This window comes from Aquarana catesbeiana, linkage group LG01, assembly GCF_042186555.1.
Source record: "Aquarana catesbeiana isolate 2022-GZ linkage group LG01, ASM4218655v1, whole genome shotgun sequence".
Classification (NCBI taxonomy): Eukaryota; Metazoa; Chordata; class Amphibia; order Anura; family Ranidae; genus Aquarana; species Aquarana catesbeiana.
In genome coordinates this window covers 275,228,707-275,249,245 of record NC_133324.1, presented here as the reverse complement: position 1 = coordinate 275,249,245, position 20,539 = coordinate 275,228,707, and the positions used below count along the sequence as shown (strand labels likewise).

Sequence of the window (20,539 nt, the reverse complement as noted above, 5' to 3'; positions counted from 1 at the left end):
CTCACATCCACCTGATAGAATCTGGTGAATGTATGAACTGAAGACCAGGTTGCGGCCTTGCAGATTTGAGCCATAGAGGCCTGGTGATGCACTGCCCAAGAAGCACCAATAGCCCTTGTGGAATGTGCCTTGATCTGAAACGGGGGAACCTTCTGTTTCAAACCGTAAGCTTGAATAATCAACTGTCGAATCCATTTAGAAATGGTAGCTTCTGACACTGCCTGTCCTCTACTGGGACCCTCTGGCAGCACAAACAAAACATCCGTCTTGCGGATCTGAACAGTTGCCCCTAGATAGGCCTTAACTGCTCTTACTACATCCAACGAATGTAGAGATCTCTCTTCCGGAGAACAGGGATCTGGAAAAAAGGAAGGTAGAACAATGTCTTGGTTTAAATGAAAATCAGAAACCACCTTCGGTAAAAAAACTAGGATGAGGGCGTAGTACCACTCTATCCTTGCGTATAATCAAATAAGGCTCCTTACAGGAAAGAGCTGCTAATTCTAATACTCTTCTAGCAGAAGAGATGGCCACCAGAAAAATTAACTTCCTTGTCAACAAGACCAAAGGAATCTGACTTATTGGTTCAAAAGGCTGTTTCTGTAACACAGCCAGAACCAAGTTCAAGTCCCAGGGGTTTAGGGGCGCTTTAACCGGAGGATTAAGACGCATCACCCCCTGCATAAAGTTTCGGACCAAAGAATGCAAAGCAAGTGGCCGCTGAAATAATACTGATAAAGCAGAGACCTGGCCCTTGATGGTACTCAAGGCCAGCTTCATCTCTAATCCTAATTGTAGAAAATCAAGAATTCTACCTATGACATATTTCCTGGGATGCCAACCTCTGGATTCACACCAGGTTATATAAGCTTTCCAGACTCTATGATAAATCATCCTGGAAGCTGGCTTCCTTGCATTAATCAAGGTAGATATGACAGGACCTGAGAGCCCACGACTCTTCAGAACGTGGGTCTCAATAGCCAAACCGTCAAATTTAGCGTTTGTAAGGCAGGATGGAACACTGGACCTTGAGATAACAGGTCTGGGCGTACTGGTAGGGTCCACGGGGGACCTACCGTCATCCTTACTATTTCTGCATACCAAGTCCTTCTGGGCCAAGCGGGGGCCACCAGAAGTACCGACTTCCTTTCCTGCCTGATCCTGCGAAGGAGTCGTGGTAATAGCAGAATAGGCGGGAATGCGTAAATCAGTGAGAACCGATGCCACGGAATCACCAACGCATCCGTCCCGCATGCAAGAGGATCTTTTGTCCTTGCCACAAATCTGTCTATCTTTTTGTTGAATCGGGATGCAAAGAGATCTACATCTGGAACCCCCCATCTTTGGCATATGGCCCAAAAGACGTCGGGATGCAGAGACCATTCCCCTGGAAGTAACTGCTGGCGACTTAGATAGTCCTCCTGCCAATTCTCTATTCCCGGGATGAAAACTGCCGATATGCATGGCACGTGCATCTCTGCCCAGACTAAGATCTGGTTCACCTCCTTTTGAGCAGCTCGGCTCCGGGTGCCTCCCTGATGATTGACATAAGCCACTGCTGTGGCATTGTCGGACTGGATACTGACCGGACAACCCTGTAGCCTGATAGTCCAGGCTTTTAGAGCTAGATGTATCGCCCGGATCTCCAGAATGTTGATGGGTAAGGTCCTCTCTGTCTTGGACCATACCCCTTGGACCGCAGCCTGTTCCAGAACTGCTCCCCAACCTGACAGGCTGGCATCTGTTGTTACCACCGTCCAGGTAACCGGTAGAAAGGATTTCCCCTTCTGCAGGTTTTCGGGTATGAGCCACCATTTGAGGCTCTGACGCACCGCATGCGACAGGTGCATCGGAAAGTCTAATACCTGAACTTCCTTGTTCCAGGTCGACAGAATACTGTGTTGCAACATTCTTGAGTGAAACTGAGCATAGGGAACTGCTTCGAATAAGGACACCATCTTCCCTAGTAGCCTCATACAAAGGTGGACTGAGGGACCCTTCTTGGTCCTTACTGCCAGAATCAGCTCTCTTAAAGCAGCGATCTTTGTCTGGGGTAGAAATATTTTCTCCTGGCTTGTATCTATAATCAGACCTAAATACTCCAGTCTTCTTACTGGTTTTAGGAAAGACTTTTCTAAGTTGAGGATCCAACCCAGGTGTTCTAGATACCTGACTGTGGTCCTCAAGTTTCCATTCAAAGAGGCTACCGACCGGTCTATCAAGAGCAGGTCGTCTAGGTATGCTATGACAGCTATACCCTGAGCCCTTAATCTGGCCAGAGGAGGAGCCAAGATCTTTGTGAACACTCGAGGTGCAGTGGCTATCCCGAAAGGCAGAGCCACAAACTGGAAATGGCGCCCTCCTACCTCGAAGCGCAGAAACTTCTGATGAGCAGGAAAAATGGGCACATGCAGATATGCATCTCTGATGTCTATTGATGCCAGAAATTCTGCTCCCTGCAGGGTGGGAACTACTGTTCGAATTGATTCCATGCGGAAGGATTGAATCCTTAGGAATCGGTTCAGATCCCTTAAATCCAGAATGGGCCTGACATCCCCATTTGGCTTTTGGACCGTAAAAAGGTTGGAATAGAAGCCCAATCCCTGGTCCTTTGCGGGAACTATCATAATGACCTCCTGCGACAAAAGTCGCTCTAACGCTAGAAGGAGCGACTGCTTCTTCTCTGGGTCTCTGGGAACACTTGATCTGAGGAACCGAGGAGAAGGGAATTCCTGAAACTCCAGCTTGTACCCTAAGGTTACCGTGGAGATTACCCATCTGTCCTGGAAGTCCTCCTGCCAGAGCTCTGAGAACTGTCGCAGTCTTCCCCCCACTCGAGTGAGCGGGGGCGCCCCCTCATGCAGAGGTCTTAGTGTTTTGCCTAGTAGGCTTCTTTCCCCAGGACTTCTTTTGTCCCTGGGGTTGACTCTTGTCTCTGGACCCCGATGGAGGTGGCCGTCGAGACTGCCTGGAGGCTGAAGCCCCCGGCGCTGGGGAAAGAGTCCGTTTGAAAGAGGGACGCTTACTCTTCTTCTTGACAGGTGCTTTTCCCACAAGAGATTCTCTTGATATAGTTATCCAAGTCCTCTCCAAACAACCTTGCACCACGAAATGGAAACCCAGCCAGTAGCTTCTTACATGGTGCTTCGGCTGACCAATTTTTCAACCATAGGATTCTACGTATATGCACCAACCCCAGTGAAAGACGGGAGGTTTGCACGATAGAATCTCTAATGGCGTCAACCACAAAGCATAAGGCCGCTGGAAGGTTAGCAAACCCCTGGGCCTGCTGTTCAGGTAATACTTTGATGACCTGCTTAACATGGTCTCTTAAGTATTGACAGACTCCAATCGCTGCTACTGCAGGTTGGGCCACTGATCCTGCTAAGGAGAAAACATGCTTCAATAGGGATTCCATCCTTTTATCTACAGGATCCCTGAGCATCTGAGCATTGTCTACAGGACAAGTCAGGCTATTATTTACGGAGGAAATGGCGGCATCAATAGCCGGTATTCCCCACATTTTAATAAACTTTTCTTCCATCGGATAAAGTGTTGAAAACTTTCTCGGCGGAAAAAAACGTTTGTCTGGGTGATCCCACTCAGAATAAATGAGATTTTCAAGTAAAGTATGAACAGGAAAAGCATGTGCTGCTTGGAAAGGTTTCAGTGACCCCAAAGCAGATGAGGATTCTTTAGCAGTTTCAGGTATGGGCAACTTAAATGTGGATCGGACCAATCCAGTGAGGATCTGCACTAAGACTTTCTCCTCTTGGGAAGTTGCAGAGGGTCCCTCTCCACCTGAATCCTCGGAAGAGGAATCATCCGTCCCATCCTGATCCTCTGAAAGGGATTCATCTCCTTTATCCCAGAGCTCCTCTGTCTGAGGGTCTTGGGGAACAGAGGAAAGCCTAGTGCGTTTTCTTCCACTGAGTGAAGACGTAATCACGGCCATTAATCTTTCCTCTAGACCATTATTGGTTGAGGAAAAAACCTCTTGTGTAATATATACAGGGGCTGAAGTGCCAGAAGCAGGTGTAGCCCCTGACCCCGATGGCTCTCCCTGGCTAGCCGTCCCTGGCCCATCTTTAGGGGGGGAGGATGCTGCCGACAGGGGGCCCTCAGAACCTGAACGAGATCCCCTAGTGTCTCTGGTTCCTGGGGTGCTTGAACCTCATCTACCCATAGTGCAAAGCAACAAGGTGTGAGGTATACAAATGAACACTGCCCGCTGAGCGATGTAGTCTGGCTAAAAGCCTTGCTACCCAATGCTCAGTCTGGTGTTACTTCAGTAAATGCTGCCTAGGAGAATGCCTGTTTCCCACCTTACATGCGACCGTCAGCTCTGTGTCTCTCAGAAGGCTGTGTGCACCTGTACAGAGTGCCTTTAATAGCCTGCAGCTGGCCTGAGTGAGAGTCTAAGCACCTGTGCTGATGTCCCGCCCCCTCCTCTACCACCCCCCCCTCGAGTTTTGAAAAAAACGAGCGCTTCCCGCGCTGGCCGACTCTCCTGACGCGCTGGCCGACTCTCCTGTCATGCTTCTGGAGAAAGGCTGGGGATGGGGGGGGAGGGGGGGAGGCTGGTAACAAGATCTGCCTGAGCGGCTATCTTCAGAGATGGTGGCCATTAGGCCGCAGAGCCCGGGTGGTATAACCACTTTCTAGACCCCTGTGGCCCCTCTCTAGCCTGGGGGGGAACATTCAAACATGAGAAATCCCCCCTTCCATCTTACCTTTTTGCAGCCTGCTTGAGACGCTGAGAAAAAACATGTGCAGCGATGAAAACACTGAGACAGACAGTCAGCATGTGCAGGTTTGTGCTCTTGGCAGCCCCCGGTGGTCACAATAGGCATAGCATGCATTTACCTTAAAGGAGAAAAGCCACTAGAACTCAAAAATTCTGTGGAATCTCCTCTTACCTTATCCAGCTGCAGGGTGCTGTTTACACAGACCCAATCTTCACCTCTCACGGTGGGCTCCATTTGAAAAAACCGTCAGAGACTGGGGCCCCCTACGAATAGGGGGATCCAACAGTTCTGGGACCGTAAAGCACCTCGCCAGAAATTAGGAAGTTTAAAGCCATTTTCTGATCTGCGGGGTCCAGCTCTCTAAAAAGAGAAGCGTTACGGGTAAAACCTCGTTTCTTCGGACACGAGGCCCGGGTACCATTCAATTCGGCCATGAAAAGACACTTTGAATGGATCCGGTTCGCCTGGCTTGCCCCAGTATAGGATATAGGATATTCCCTTTGGAGCTCAGCACAGGACATCTTTACACGTCCATCACCTAAGACACTGGCGTTATTAATGTTACCTACAGGTAAGCTTTATTATAAGCTTACCTGTAGGTAAAAATGTCACACAAGAGTTTACTACCACTTTAACAAATGTTGCATCCCAGTGTCTTACAAGCCCAACTTTACCCTGAGACAAAAGCTTGCACTTTTTACACAATGCAGAGGATTAAGTTCCACAGTGAGTATAACGAGCATGCTATTCTGCATATACAGACTGATTTTACTGTTGTGGGTTTAGTAACACTTTAAGCATGAGCTCAGAGAGTTTACCATTAGCACACTGGAGAAATGGCTGCCGGAAAAATGATTGAGTCATATGAAAATAATAATTTGTAAATCAGTCATTTCAAGCAGTAATAATCATTTACAACATTGGCAAGGCAATGGCTATATTATTAAATCAATTTAGGGTACCTTAATTAAAAAATGGATCAGTGGTTTAAAAAAAAATAAAGATATTTTCAAACTTTTAAATGCTAAAGTATATTTTTGTGCATTTTTAATAGCACTTTTTATTCATTTGCTAAGCAATGCAAAATTATTTTTGGTGCAGTTGCTCAAAGAACATCTTTGTGCAACTACCATTGATTTTAACCTCTTCCTGACTAGCCACTGCAGTTATACTATGGCAGGTTGGCTCCCCTGGGCGAGCCATCGTAGCTATACGTTGGCTCGCCTTTTGACCACTTTTGACCACTAAGGGGGCGCGCCACCAGAGGCGCGCCCGCGACGCCAGAGCCGATGCACGTGCGGGCACCTGCGATCGCTCCACACAAAGACAGAACGGAGATCTGTCAATGTAAACAGACAGATCTCCGTGCTGTCAGGGGCGAGGAGACGATCTGTTGTTCATACTAAGTATGAACAACGTTCGCTCTCCTCACCCAGGCAGTCCCATCCCCCACAGTTACAATCACTCCCTAGGTAACACATTTAACCCCTTCATCGCCCACTACTGTTAACCCCTTCCTTGCCAGTGACATTTACACAGTAATCAGTGCATTGTTATAGCACTGATCGCTGTATAAATGCCAATGGTCCCAAAAGTGTCCGATCTGTCCGCCATAATGTTGCAGTCCTGATAAAAATCGCTGATCACCGCCATTACTAGTAAAAAAAAAAAAAAAAAAAAAAGATAAAAATGCCATAAATCTTTCCCCTATTTTGTATAACTTTTGCGCAAACCAATCAATATATGCTTATTTCAATTCTTATTACCAAAAATATGTAGAAGAATACATATCGGTATAAACTGAGGAAAAGATGTGCTTTTTTTAAAAAAAGCAATTATTATTATATTATTATTATTATAACAAAAAGTACAAAATATTGTGTTTTTTTCAAAATTGTCGTTCTTTTTTTGTTTACAGCGCAAAAAATAAAAACCGCAGAGATGATCAAATACCACCAAAAGAAAGCTCTGTTTGTGGGACATAAAGAACATCAATTTTGTTTGGGTACAACGTCGCACGACCGCGCAATTGTCAGTTAAAGCGGCACAGTGCCGCATCGCAAAAAATGGCCTGGTCATTGAGCAGCCAAATCTTCCGGGGCTGAAGTGGTTAAAGTGCACGCTTCAAAGATAACTGTACTTGTAGCCCTCTGCTCCCAGCTACCCCTGAACCTCCCAGTCATATAACTGTCTTCGGTTCTCCATGATCCCTGCTTGTGTAGCCTGCTGGGAGCTGCGAAGCCTCTTCTCTGATTCTTCTGCTTATCTCCATTAAATCCTATGGAAAGGTCATCCACTGTTGGGACAACTAATATACTGCTTTTCAATAGGAATAAATAGAGATTCATGGAAGAAACACTATTCTGCCAGGGGAAAAAGCTGTGCATCTCCAAGCAGGTCACACAATGAAAATATTCCAGAAACAGATCAATTTGAGATTTGGGGGTTGATGGGGGCACATTTACAGCATAACTGCACCAGCAGCTATTCTATCAGAGAACTGCGCAGTGCAATGTTCATGGAAAATCTAAGTAACCTTATCTACAGTTCAAGGCAAAGCCTCCCTAGCAACATGTAATCATTCTTTTCTCTCCCTCGCACTATACAACTGCATGGGCAAAGCATGTTTGTTTTAAAGTGTGTGTTACCCTAAAAAGATCCTGTTCCTTTAAAGCATGTTATACAGCACAGTGCTTGTGCTGTGTAGTTTGGCACCCTGTAACACCTAAAAATACCTAGCTGATCCTGCCTGGTTCTCCACTGTAAACTGACCACGGTATATCTCATGGCTGCTGAGTCCTGACAGTCCTGTGGTCAGTTTACGTGCCTCCGTCATCCACAGCTTTCCTGTCTCTCTTCCGTCCTCTCCCCCCTCCCCTCCCTGCCTGTCTGCTCTGTGTTAAGTGTCCGCCCCCTCCCTTCCTGCTGCTGAACATTTAATGCAGTATATACCAGATGTCAGAGCGCCGCTCGGCGCATTTTTTTTTAATCAAAATTTTTTCATTAAATCACAGAGACAGGAGCGCACAGGATTACAGTATATAAAGTTAAATGAATGGGTTAACAAAGTTTTTTATTTAAAAATGACTAATTTGGTGTAAAGTTGGGAAGGAGGAAGACCTTTTAGCCATTTTCACAATGAAAGTGCTGTTGTCCTTTGAAAGATAACCAAATACATATATTTCTTACCTGTGAGCTTTCTTTTCCTGGCATTGCTAGTAAACAATTCTCATTATTTAATAATGAGCACTTACAAAAACCAACGCTATCTACTGCAATAGAGTCAGTCACTTCATTCCTTCCTTCTGCCAAATTCCAAGTATGTATCTGCAGATCACGACCCTGACTGGGAGAAAAGGAGGAAATTATTAATGTACTGACCGTATCAAGATCATTTTCTGGAAAAATTCTTGTCCAATGTTACACGATTTAGAATTGACAATAGAAAAACCATATAGTTTTTATATTGTGGTATGCCTGCTAAATCAATTACATGGATGATTAGGATTCAAATATTATGTTATACACATAAATGTAAGATATCAAGAGGAAGTGTTCTGGGTAACACTCCCATTGCTACTGTCTGTCACATAACTAAATCTAAGTGAGGTTGCTTTTAGTGAGACCCCAAATCTACTTTAACCTCGGTAGCTTTACTGTATATTTGTACTCCTCGTGTTATAACAAACCAGCACCAATTATAGTACCATATGGTCTATATGTGTAGAAATTTCCTCTTGCCTAAAGCTTTCAATATTAAAGCATTTGTAAAGTCATTTTTTTTCTTTTAACCACTTGAAGACCAAGTAATTTTTGGCACTTTTTGTTTACAAGTTTAAATCAGCATTTTTTGCTAGAAAATGACTTATAACCCCCAAACTATAACTATAGTATATATATTATATATATATATATATATATATATATATATATATATATACACACATATATATATATATATATATATATATATATATATAATTTAGCAGAGACCCTAGGGAATAAAATGGCGATCATTGCAATTTTTTATGTCACACGGTATTTTAAAGAAATCCCATTATAGACAATTGCCACAGGAACAGGTATCCTTACCTGCACATTTCCCTTCACCTCCTGTTCCAGTGACAACTGTGAAATTTCCCCTCACTGTCTGTCCTGGGGACAACAGACATCAGCACAGAAAACCAGAGTGAATCTCCACACTAGGGAAGACAACAATTAAAAAAAAACAAAACAGAGGCTCTAACCCTTCTACGCTCAAAAATAGTAAAAATAAAAATGGCTACTGTTTCACTTTAACAGTCTAAAAAACTAATAGCACAAGAGAAAGATATACCGTTATAGAACAAAAATTACATGTCCACCAGCAATCACTTAGATCATTGCTTTTTTAAATACCACACTACCATCACGGAGTAAATTTCACCCCTATGTGAAAACCTGCTGAATTAGCATAGTTGACAGAAGATTCGTTGTACATGAAGCGTAATGCGCTGCTATCATACGGACCATTAAACTAACACGATATTACAGAAGGGATATGATTTTGGTTGAAAGACAAATTGGGATCATTGTCCATACTGTTAAGAGATGGTTTGGCACTGCCTCTTCCTTGGAATTTTGTCCCATTAAAAGTACTATTCAGATTAATATAGAACAATGACACCCTGAAAAAGCTTTTCTCCAACCTGAAAGACACTGGGTTACAGCAGATATGTTTCCATGAAAAGCAATAACTTGTTAATTGCCTTCCGGGTAAAATTACAAGCAATTGCAAGTACAGTTCACTTCTAGCCAACAGTTTTCATAAATCTGATCCAATGATTTGATGAAAGATAAAATGTAATAGTGGTTCTGCCCTAGACTAATCAGTTGGTTAAAGAGCCATGAAAAAAAAAAAAAAAAAAAGAATCCTCTAACAATCCACTTAAGAGACACAAAAATTGCAGTAGACAATATACAGATAGGACAGGATTTTTTAGGTGCTCAAATATTGACATAATTCAAGTTTACAAAATCATTTATTTTTTCAATTAAAATATTATTCGGTCATTCCAAAAATCATAGTATGATGCCATACAACAATGTTTGATCCGAACGAAAGTCGATCAAGCTACACATGTTATATTCTCTACATGTTTCGCTATAAACACGGCTTCTTCGGGAGTTATTGTAGCAAGATACAATTTTCAGATGATGACTGTTGTCAAACCAGAAAAAAATCTTCCATATGTATACTGTGATTTTTGAACTTTTCGTGCACACACAGGATGCAGCTTATCGGTGATCATGGGAGAGACAACGGTCCTGGATATGGACCATATGAATAATACATATATTTTTCTCTTCTATTGTCTCTCCTATGGTTACCTATAAACCGCAAGCCTATGGCATTGTTTACTCCCACCAATGCCAGGGCATTTTCTACTCCCACAGGCCACAGTCAGGCCCCCTAATGTTTGAAGGGCAGTAAACCAGTCCTTTGTTTCAAGTTTGGAGACTCCTGATCTACATGAATAATTTAAAGCTTAAAGCGGATGTGCACTCCCGATTTTTTTTTTTTCTTTTTACATAGTTAAAAATTCCCATCTTTCCAATGTCACACTCACTTTTAGTGTTCTTTTCCTCCATCCATGTCCGTTTTTCTTTAAAATTGTAACTTATATAAATAATATACTGCAGTTTTCATCTTGCTTATGGGCATTTGAAGCAATCACTTCCTAGTTCCAGTACAGTAGATATACCAGCATTCCTTGCTGGTTCCCGCACATGCTCAGGGGTAACTGCGCCGAGCGGCGTAAACATCTTTGTTGCCATCACAACGGGTGGCGTCTTAGGAAGTTCCCGCCCCCGTTGTGATGAAATCCAGTTGAAATCCCGCGAGATTTCACGGCGGCTCTCCGCCGCACTGACTCCTGGATGAATAACACGAGATCCCAGGAGACAGTGCGGCGAGGACAGGAAATGATGCGAATACCCACAAAATCCCCGCCCACAGCTGCAGGGACATAACACAGGCAACATAAACCGGACCACATATCTTAAGGTACGAGCAAAAAAAAAAAAAAAAAGGTCCATTGAGCACTCTGTTCTATATTTATAAACCAGTGAGCTTAACTTGCAATATTGTGTGAAGATCCGCTTAAAGTACAGCCGATTAGTTAAACAGTTGAAATGAGCAAGGGATTTGTAATTCTGTTCAGCCAACCTGTGATCCGGGCATGCCTGCCAGACACAACAGGGAGCTCCATCCCCTCTGCAGCAGTATGGTCAAGAAAACTCCCCTAGCAGTAGCTGGACAATAAATCAGCAGCAGGACACTAATAAGGTTATCCCCCTGCCCACTATGTTTTGGACAGCACATAGCATAACTGGCTCCTAATGCTGCCCCTTCTTCTATTCCTTTCTACTCCAAACAGTAGTTAATCTAATCCCCTTGAATTATGTATTTATATTACTGGAGAATATAATGGAACTTACTTGCTCATTGCACTTTACTTCAAGTAGTACACAGCAATAATAGCCTCAAAGATAAAACAATGAATACCCGCAGGCACCAACCTTGTTGGGAAATAGAACACTTGAGTATTTAATGGGGTTGTGAAATCAGAAGTTTTTTTATCTTAATGCATTTATTAAGATAAAAAGCCTTCTGTGTGCAGCTGCCTCCTAACGCTTACCTGAGGTCCCTCTTTGTCCAGCGATATTCACGAGTGTCTAAACCACACGAGATTCTCCTTCCTGATTGGCTGAGACACAGCAGCATCGCCATTGGCTCACCCTGCTTTCAAAGTCAGCTAGCCAATTAGGGGAGAGAGGGGGCGGGGCGGGCCGGGTCGGGGCTCTGTGTCTGAATGGACACAGGGAGCTGTGACTCAGCTTGGGTGCACCCATAGCAAGCTGCTTGCCGTAGGGGCATTGAACAGGAGGGAGGGGCCAGGAGCACCAAAGAGAGACCTGAGAAAAGGAGGATCTGCAAATCCACTGCAACAGAGCAGGTAAGTATAACATGCTTGTTATTTTTATATGAAAAGAAATAAGACTTTACAATCACTTTAATAAAATAACATCTAATTTTACAAGACCACTGAGTTAGCCTTTGAACAAATGTAGACACAATTATAAAATCGCATCATTACCTGTATAGGTTAGAAGCTGTGCAATGTGATATACTGCATTGCAATATGTAATATTTCCCAAGATAACAGAGGCATAATAGATAGCATCTCACTGGCATAAAATACAGAGGCTCATGCCAAGTAATTACAACAGTAGCGAGACAACTATCCTAGACTGTATCTACCCTGGCTCCAAAAAAATAAAAGGCGGGCTCCAGGATCTTGTTTAAAATGATCTGTCCATTTCTTGCCAGCACACTGGGAGTTACCTCTAAAGACTAGTACACAAAATTAAACAAAAAAACGATTATACAAGGTGTATACTATAAAAATTTTAAAACATTCAATACTAAATGGACCACAAGAAGGTTATCTCTCAAATAAAAGCAAACATTAGAAATATTTCCTTAAATAGGTTTTTTATATAATAGTTACACGAAATAGGTTTCATACATGGTTACACAATTTTAACCTGATTCATTATGTCCTTGGGGAATCTGGGAATGTGGCATTTTACCATCTTGTAAAAGGCAAACAAGTGCTCCAAGTGTTCTGCCAGTATGTTGCCACTGTTAATAATACTGATTGTTGCAACCCTTACGCATTCCAGAAGGACTTTTGCAATATGCAAACCTCTTTTTAATGCCCTGCATTTTTCACTGCCTCAGAGCACATGCACCTAATATTTAAACATTCAAAACTTATTGCAATATGCTTCAAGTAGCAATATTGTCAATAATGCATATGCAGGTCACGTGTCATCTGCAGATCCAGCATGCCACTTGATACAAGCATAGGGGTTGATTACTAAAGACAAATACAATGTTCACTTTGCAAATACAGTGGGGACGGAAAGTATTCAGACCCCCTTAAATTTTTCACTCTTTGTTATATTGCAGCCATTTGCTAAAATCATTTAAGTCCTCATTAATGTACACACAGCACCCCATATTGACAGAAAAACAAAGAATTGTTGACATTTTTGCAGATTTATTAAAAAAGAAAAACTGAAATATCACATGGCCCTAAGTATTCAGACCCTTTGCTGTGACACTCATATATTTAACTCAGGTGCTGTCCATTTCTTCTGATCATCCTTGAGATGGTTCTACACCTTCATTTGAGTCCAGCTGTGTTTGATTATACTGATTGGACTTGATTAGGAAAGCCACACACCTGTCTATATAAGACCTTACAGCTCACAGTGCATGCCAGAGCAAATGAGAATCACAAGGTCAAAAGGAACTGCCTGAAGAGCTCAGAGACAAAATTGTGTCAAGGCACAGATCTGGCCAAGGTTACAAAAAAAATTCTGCTGCACTAGAGCATAGTTGCCTCCATAATCCTTAAATGGAAGACGTTTGGGACAACCAGAACCCTTTCTAGAGCTGGCCGTCCGGCCAAACTGAGCTATCAAGGGAGAAGAGCCTTGGTGAGAGAGAGGTAAAGAAGAACCCAAAGATCACTGTGGCTGAGCTCCAGAGATGCAGTCGGGAGATGGGAGAAAGTTGTAGAAAGTCAACCATAACTGCAGCCCTCCACCAGTCGGGGCTTTATGGCAGAGTGGCCCGACGGAAGCCTCTTCTCAGTGCAAGACACATGAAAGCCTGCATGGAGTTTGCTAAAAAACACCCGAAGGACTCCAAGATGGTGAGAAATAAGATTCTCTGGTCTGATAAGACCAAGATAGAACTTTTTGGCCTAAATTCTAAGCGGTATGTGTGGAGAAAACCAGGCACTGCTCATCACCTGTCCAATACAGACCCAGCAGTGAAGCATGGTGGTGGCAGCAACATGCTGCGGGGGTGTTTTTCAGCTGCAGGGACAGGACGTTTGGTTGCAATCGAGGGAAAGATGAATGCGGCCAAGTACAGGGATATTCTGGATGAAAAACTTCTCCAGAGTGCTCAGGACCTCAGATTGGGCCGAAGGTTTACCTTCCAACAAGACAACGACCCTAAGCACACAGCTAAAATAACGAAGGAGTGGCTTCACAACAACTCCGTGACTGTTCTTGAATGGCCCAGCCAGAGCCCTGACCTAAACCCAATTGAGCATCTCTGGAGAGACCTAAAAATGGCTGTCCACCAACGTTTACCATCCAACCTGACAGAACTGGAGAGGATCTGCAAGGGGGAATGGCAGAGGATCCCCAAATCCAGGTGTGAAAAACTTGTTGCATCTTTGCCAAAAAGACTCATGGCTGTATTAGATCAAAAGGGTGATCAAAATACTGAGCAAAGGGTCTGAATATTTAGGACCATGTGATATTTCAGTTTTTCTTTTTTAATAAATCTGCAAAAATGTCAACAATTCTGTGTTTTTCTATCAATATGGGGTGCTGTGTGTATATTAATGAGGAAAAAAAATTAAAATTAAATGATTTTAGCAAATGGCTGCAATATAACAAAGAGTGAAAAATGTAAGGGGGTCTGAATACTTTCCATCCCCACTGTAATACACTATCACACGCAAATAAAATAAAATAAATTCTGTTGCTTGCACATGATTGGATGATGGAAGTCAGCAGTATTTTACCTCATTCACTAGGCTCTGGGGAAAATTCCTTTGCAGAGTGCAACTTCACTTGCAAATTGAAGTCTGTTGCTTTTAGTAAATTTCAATCACCAGGCCATTGCATCATACACAAAGGCACAGATAAAGAAATGCTCCCAGTACGAAATGATTTGAATAAAATACAGAAAAAAGAAATTGCACTCACAAACATATACTTAGCATTGGGAATATAGACATGAACCAAACCGCATACTTCCTCCTCTTGGTCGTCAATATAAATCCATAGCCCAGAGTCTGTGCAAGAAAGTCCTGGCAGGTGGCAGGTCCAAATACCCCATTTCTTAGCCCCAGTCCAATAGAAAAAAGGGGGTTCTGTTTTGAAATTATGACAGAAAATGGGCTCATCACGTGGGACAAGGTGTTCTCCATTCCATTATTCATGGCTGACGACCTAGATACTGGAGATTTGGAAATAATCTTGAAGAAGGAAATCACAGTCCTAATTTTCTGATGGTAAATGTACAGAACTTAGTCATGTATGTAATGTTTGTATGCCTGAACTGGGGCTCAGAAACCAAGACAGTTTTTTTAATTTTGTGAATGTGCATGTAAGGATGATGTATTCACCATGGAGTCCTGCACAACTTACATCCTATTAGATCCGGGAGGGAAAAAAAAAAAATCTAAAGATTTGTTTACAGTCTATGTCAGGAAAATACTGTATTTATAAAGCTATCCTCCTCATTTGCAGGAACGTTTTTAACAATCTACATTACAGTATACTCTTAAAAGAGCAAAAAATTGCTGACGGAAGAAATTATTCAAACAGAATTATGTAGTGCAGAAACAGTACCTATCGTTTCCAGAAATAAGATAGGTTGTAAGGTTTTATTACCTCATAAGACAGTCTTTGCTGTGAAGAGTATGGATCCAGTAGACAGATTTGCCATCATGTCCATTTAGTACAGTCTCTGTTCTTCGTGTACTTACATTCCAAACATGAACTAATCCACTGGATGACCTGGTCATAAAAAAAATCATATCTTAAATTAGGCATATTTCAATTATATCATATAAATATAAATCATATAAATCATATTATTTGTCCAGTTCTGGAGACCTCACTTATAAAAATATATTGATAAAATAGATATTGATAGAATAGAGTCCAGAGACGTGGAACAAAAATGGTGAAGGATAAAACATATCAGGAAAGACTTGAGGAACCTAAAGCGGTAGTAAACCACTGTAGAAAAAAAAAAAAACCTGCAAGACAATGGCATAATACTGCATGCCTCGAAAAATGTAGTTCTGACACCTGGATCAGCTTCTTGGTATTCCAAAGCTGTATCAGCTGAACTCCGGGTTCCGGTGACGTCAATGGCGGTGACGTGAGTCCCTCTGGTGTTCAGTCGTGGCAGGCAGTCTCTCAACAAGGATCTGCTTCCTTCTGGGTCCCCCGACATATTCCTCCTGCTGCAAGCCCGTGCCTGGTCAACCACTGGTAATACTGAATAACATCCGATCAGGTTTCTCATGCTTTTAACTTGTTTGGAATAAACTTTTGACCTTTTCTTGGACTTTTATTTTGCTCTCAGCCTTTTATACACTCTCCACCCATAGACGGTATCCATGTGCTTTTTCAGGAGCGCCTACTGGCGTTTTGTTTTTACGTCTCTCCCCATCAATTCCAGTGGTCACTTTGGGTCAGCTGATCCCCCAGGAATCTTCTAGATTTCTGGAGGTCCCCTTAGGATAAGTCAAAAAAGGTCATCTGACACCCAGGAATGTTCTGGAATTCCTGGTGGTCCCTATGAAAAGGGCTCAGTGTAGGTGCTTTTTGCCAGTTTCCAGAAAGGATTAATCTGGGCAGCTCCCTGTCCCCTCCTACTGAGCCGTCGGCCTTGTGATGTGGTGGGTCCCTTTTGTTTTTACAAAAGGGGACAGTTAATAAAGTTTTTTGATGCTGAAGTTTATTGCGGAATAAGAGATATACTGTCTTACTTATTACTACAATGTAGTCTTTTGTAGTTTGGTTGGCTGTACACATTGGTCAATCTTTAATCTGTCTGTTGATTGTTCTGGTTTGTACACTTTGAGCGTCAATAAACTTTGATTTAAGAAAAAAAAGGGGATTATTGTGGCTCAAGTCTCAGTGGCTAGGCTGTTTACCAAGTAGTGGTTTACTTTATTCTAACACAATTTGCAGTTTTATTTGTGAAATGCGTTTTTTAAAATTATTAATCAGTTTGAAAACCAATAATGAAGGCCGCAGCCATTATTCATCCAGTTGGGTTCTTTGTTTAACAATTTATTTGTATGCTTGCCTGGAATGACTGCTGTCTCCAATCCCATGAATGTATTCCAATGAGCCTAGTTTACACCAGTGCAGTGTTTTCATGCGTGTTTAAAAAAAAAAGTACAGCATGATGCATTTTTCCACACTGGAACGTCCCCAAATGCATGAAAACACGCACAAAGATGCATGAATGTGTGCAAATGCACCACAAATGTGCATTAAAATGTGTAAATGCAACTTAGTAAAGAAAATACATTGAAATATATGAAAAATAAATTACAAAAAAAAAAAAAAACACACGAAAAACCACTGCAAACACACTGAAAAACACATGCACCTGAGCAGGCAGAAATGCATATCGCAGAGACAGTGGTGTAAATGAGCCCTTAGGCACATTGCTGTACTTTTTTTTTTTTTTTGTTTTTAAGTAGCACAATGGTCTTGGTAAGGCCATAGATTTGACACCTACGAGCCCCGTCGCAGGGGCCAGCGCCGAGATGGCTCACTCATCGCGAAAGGAAAACTTTGTTTTCCTTCCGCGATGAGTGACAGGCAGTGCTGAGAGCTGTCTGGTATGAATCCTGAGGCGGGAACACCGCGCCAAATTTTAAATGAAAAAACCGGCGTGGGTTCCCCCCTCGGAGGCATACCAGGCCCTTAGGTCTGGCATGGATTGTAAGGGGAACCCCCCTATGCCGAAAAATCGGCGTGGGGGTCCCCCCCAAATCCATACCAGACCCTTATCCGAGCACGCAGCCCGGCCGGCCAGGAAAGGGGGTGGGGACGAGCAGGCGGCCCCCCCCCTCCTGAGCTGTACCAGGCCGCATGCCCTCAACATGGGGGGGTGGGTGCCTTGGGGGAGGGGGGCGCCCTGCGGCCCCCCCCACCCCAAAGCACCTTGTCCCCATGTTGATGAGGACAAGGGCCTCTTCCCGACAACCCTGGCCGTTGGTTGTCGGGGTCTGCGGGCGGGGGGCTTATCGGAATCCGGGAGCCCCCCTTAATAAGGGGGCCCCCAGATCCCGGCCCCCCACCCTGTGTGAATGAGTTTGGGGTACATGGTACCCCTACCCATTCACCTAGGGAAAAGTGTCAATATAAAAAACACACAGTACACAGGTTTTAAGAGTAATTTATTAGTCAGCTCCGGGGGTCTTCTTCCGACTTCGGGGGGTCCCCTTCCGACTTCTCCCGGTGTTCGGCCTCTTCTCCCGGTGTTCGGCCTCTTCTCCCGGGCCCCACCGCTATCTTCTTCCAGCTCTATTGCCAGCGAGGGGCCCGGTCTGCTGCCGCTGTCTTGTCGCCGCTGTCTTGTCGCCGCTGTCTTGCCGCCGCTGTTTCTCTTCTTTTCTTCTTCCCCGATGTTGACACGACGCTCTCTCCGGCTCGAATGCTGTGTGCGAGCTGCGGAGCCATTTATATAGGCGGTAACCCCGCCCCCTTACGACGTCATGGTCCCAGCATGCGCAGGGACTCTGGGGTCACGCCCCCTTATGACGCCAGAGTCCCTGCGCATGCTGGGACCATGACGTCGTAAGGGGGCGGGGTTACCGCCTATATAAATGGCTCCGCAGCTCGCACACAGCATTCGAGTCGGAGAGAGCGTCGTGTCAACATCGGGGAAGAAGAAAAGAAGAGAAGAAGCGGCGAGACAGCGGCGGCGAGACAGCGGCGGCGAGACAGCGGCGGCGAGACAGCGGCGACAAGACAGCGGCAGCAGACCGGGCCCCTCGCTGGCAATAGAGCTGGAAGAAGATAGCGGTGGGGCCCGGGAGAAGAGGCCGAACACCGGGAGAAGAGGCCGAACACCGGGAGAAGTCGGAAGGGGACCCCCCGAAGTCGGAAGAAGACCCCCGGAGCTGACTAATAAATTACTCTTAAAACCTGTGTACTGTGTGTTTTTTATATTGACACTTTTCCCTAGGTGAATGGGTAGGGGTACCATGTACCCCAAACTCATTCACACAGGGTGGGGGGCCGGGATCTGGGGGCCCCCTTATTAAGGGGGGCTCCCGGATTCCGATAAGCCCCCCGCCCGCAGACCCCGACAACCAACGGCCAGGGTTGTCGGGAAGAGGCCCTTGTCCTCATCAACATGGGGACAAGGTGCTTTGGGGTGGGGGGGCCGCAGGGCGCCCCCCTCCCCCAAGGCACCCACCCCCCCATGTTGAGGGCATGCGGCCTGGTACGGCTCAGGAGGGAGGGGGGCGCTCGCTCGTCCCCACCCCCTTTCCTGGCCGGCCGGGCTGCATGCTCGGATAAGGGTCTGGTATGGATTTGGGGGGGACCCCCACGCCGATTTTTCGGCATAGGGGGTTCCCCTTACAATCCATGCCAGACATAAGGGCCTGGTATGCCTCCGAGGGGGGAACCCACGCCGGTTTTTTCATTTAAAATTTGGCGCGGTGTTCCCGCCTCAGGATTCATACCAGACAGCTGTCAGCACTGCCTGTCACTCATCGCGGAAGGAAAACAAAGTTTTCCTTTCCCGATGAGCGAGCCAGCGCGACATTCACAGTACCCTGTCGCAGAGAACCAGCGCGATGGTATCGCGCTGGAAACACAATCTCGCAGTCAGGTACTGTATATGTCCAATCACCAAGTGCATCAGTGGCCAGACAGTTCCAGCACAGAACTGACAATTTGTTACCGGACATTTACTTGTCAAAGTAATTAAGAAATACATATTTTTTAGACACATTTGTTTCTTATTTCCACTGCCTCAGTACCGAGTACTCATTTTCTTCTGGCAATGTCAATGTAAGCATTACATTTCCTCCTCATGCCCAGGAGAGCTGTAAAAACGAACAAAACCTGTAACATCAAACACTAGCTAAAAGAGAATCCCAGTTAGTAATAAAAAAAAAGAGTGATCTTCTTTAACTTAACCATAGCAACTTGGCATTTCTTTGTGTTAAATACAGTACATAGACCATTGAGGTGTAGGAATCTGAAAACCCATGCAACTTGAGGCCTTTTCTGCCACATGGTACATCCACAAATAAACTACAGACAGAGATCAGCAGCTATTCATACAACTTATTTATTACTGAATTTAACATGCTGTGTTTGCTGTAAGACTGTTGTTTGCTCCAGTATAACTAAAGTTGTCCGAATTTCCTCGCTTTCACAGCAAGTCAGAATTGAGGAAGGAAATAAATGTACGAAAATTCTCCTACGACAAAGGCTTTTTTTTTGTTGTTTCTGATCATGTGTAGTCTTTCTTTTCAGATTCTTCTCATATGAAAATTGCACGAAAATGGTACACATTAAACTAAATTTGTTCATTCTGCTCACGTATGAGAACATTTTTGGAATTTGTCCCTACGGAAATTTTTGTTTGGAAGGTCAGAATCGGCTGTCAAAAGTTGAGTACACACTATCAGAAAATCATACGATCATTCCAAGGATGAAAAAGTTCGCCCGATTTTCTTATAGTGTGTACGAGCCTTAAAGTGGTTGTACGCCCTGTACAACCACTTTTACCTACAGGTAAGCCTATTTTAAGGCTTACCTGTAGGTGCTTGAAATATCTCCTAAACCTCCACGGTTCAGGAGATATTTACTTAAAAGCCGAGCGCCGATAACATCGGCGCATGTGCACTTTAGAAAGGGCACATCGTGCTGTTTCTATTAGGGGTCATGCTGTGACTGGCGGCTCCCGCGCTGATGCGCGGGAGTGACGTCATGCGACTCCGGCCAGTCACAGAGCCGGAGTTTGCGGCCCAGGAAGGAAGAGGGTCGAAGATAGACGCTCCCTGCTAGTGGGGACAACGGTGACATCGCGGGCTTCGGTTTCAGGTAAGTGACACATAATGGGCTACTATGCGGTGCATAGTAGCCCATTATGCTTTACC

At 44.3% G+C, this 20,539-nt stretch overlaps 1 protein-coding gene across 4 annotated transcripts in view; it reads right to left on the bottom strand.

Annotated features, from left to right (window-relative positions):
* The window catches only part of GNB1L (G protein subunit beta 1 like), a 57,067-nt gene that overhangs the window by 22,611 nt on the left and 13,917 nt on the right, over positions 1-20,539 (bottom strand). For all 4 annotated transcript variants that reach the window (XM_073628892.1, XM_073628894.1, XM_073628895.1 and 1 more), the window contains 2 exons: positions 15,279-15,404; positions 7,938-8,094 (listed from right to left, as the gene is read on the bottom strand). In XM_073628892.1, coding sequence (XP_073484993.1) covers positions 7,938-8,094; positions 15,279-15,404 — 283 coding nt within the window. The remainder of the gene's footprint in view (positions 1-7,937; positions 8,095-15,278; positions 15,405-20,539) is intronic.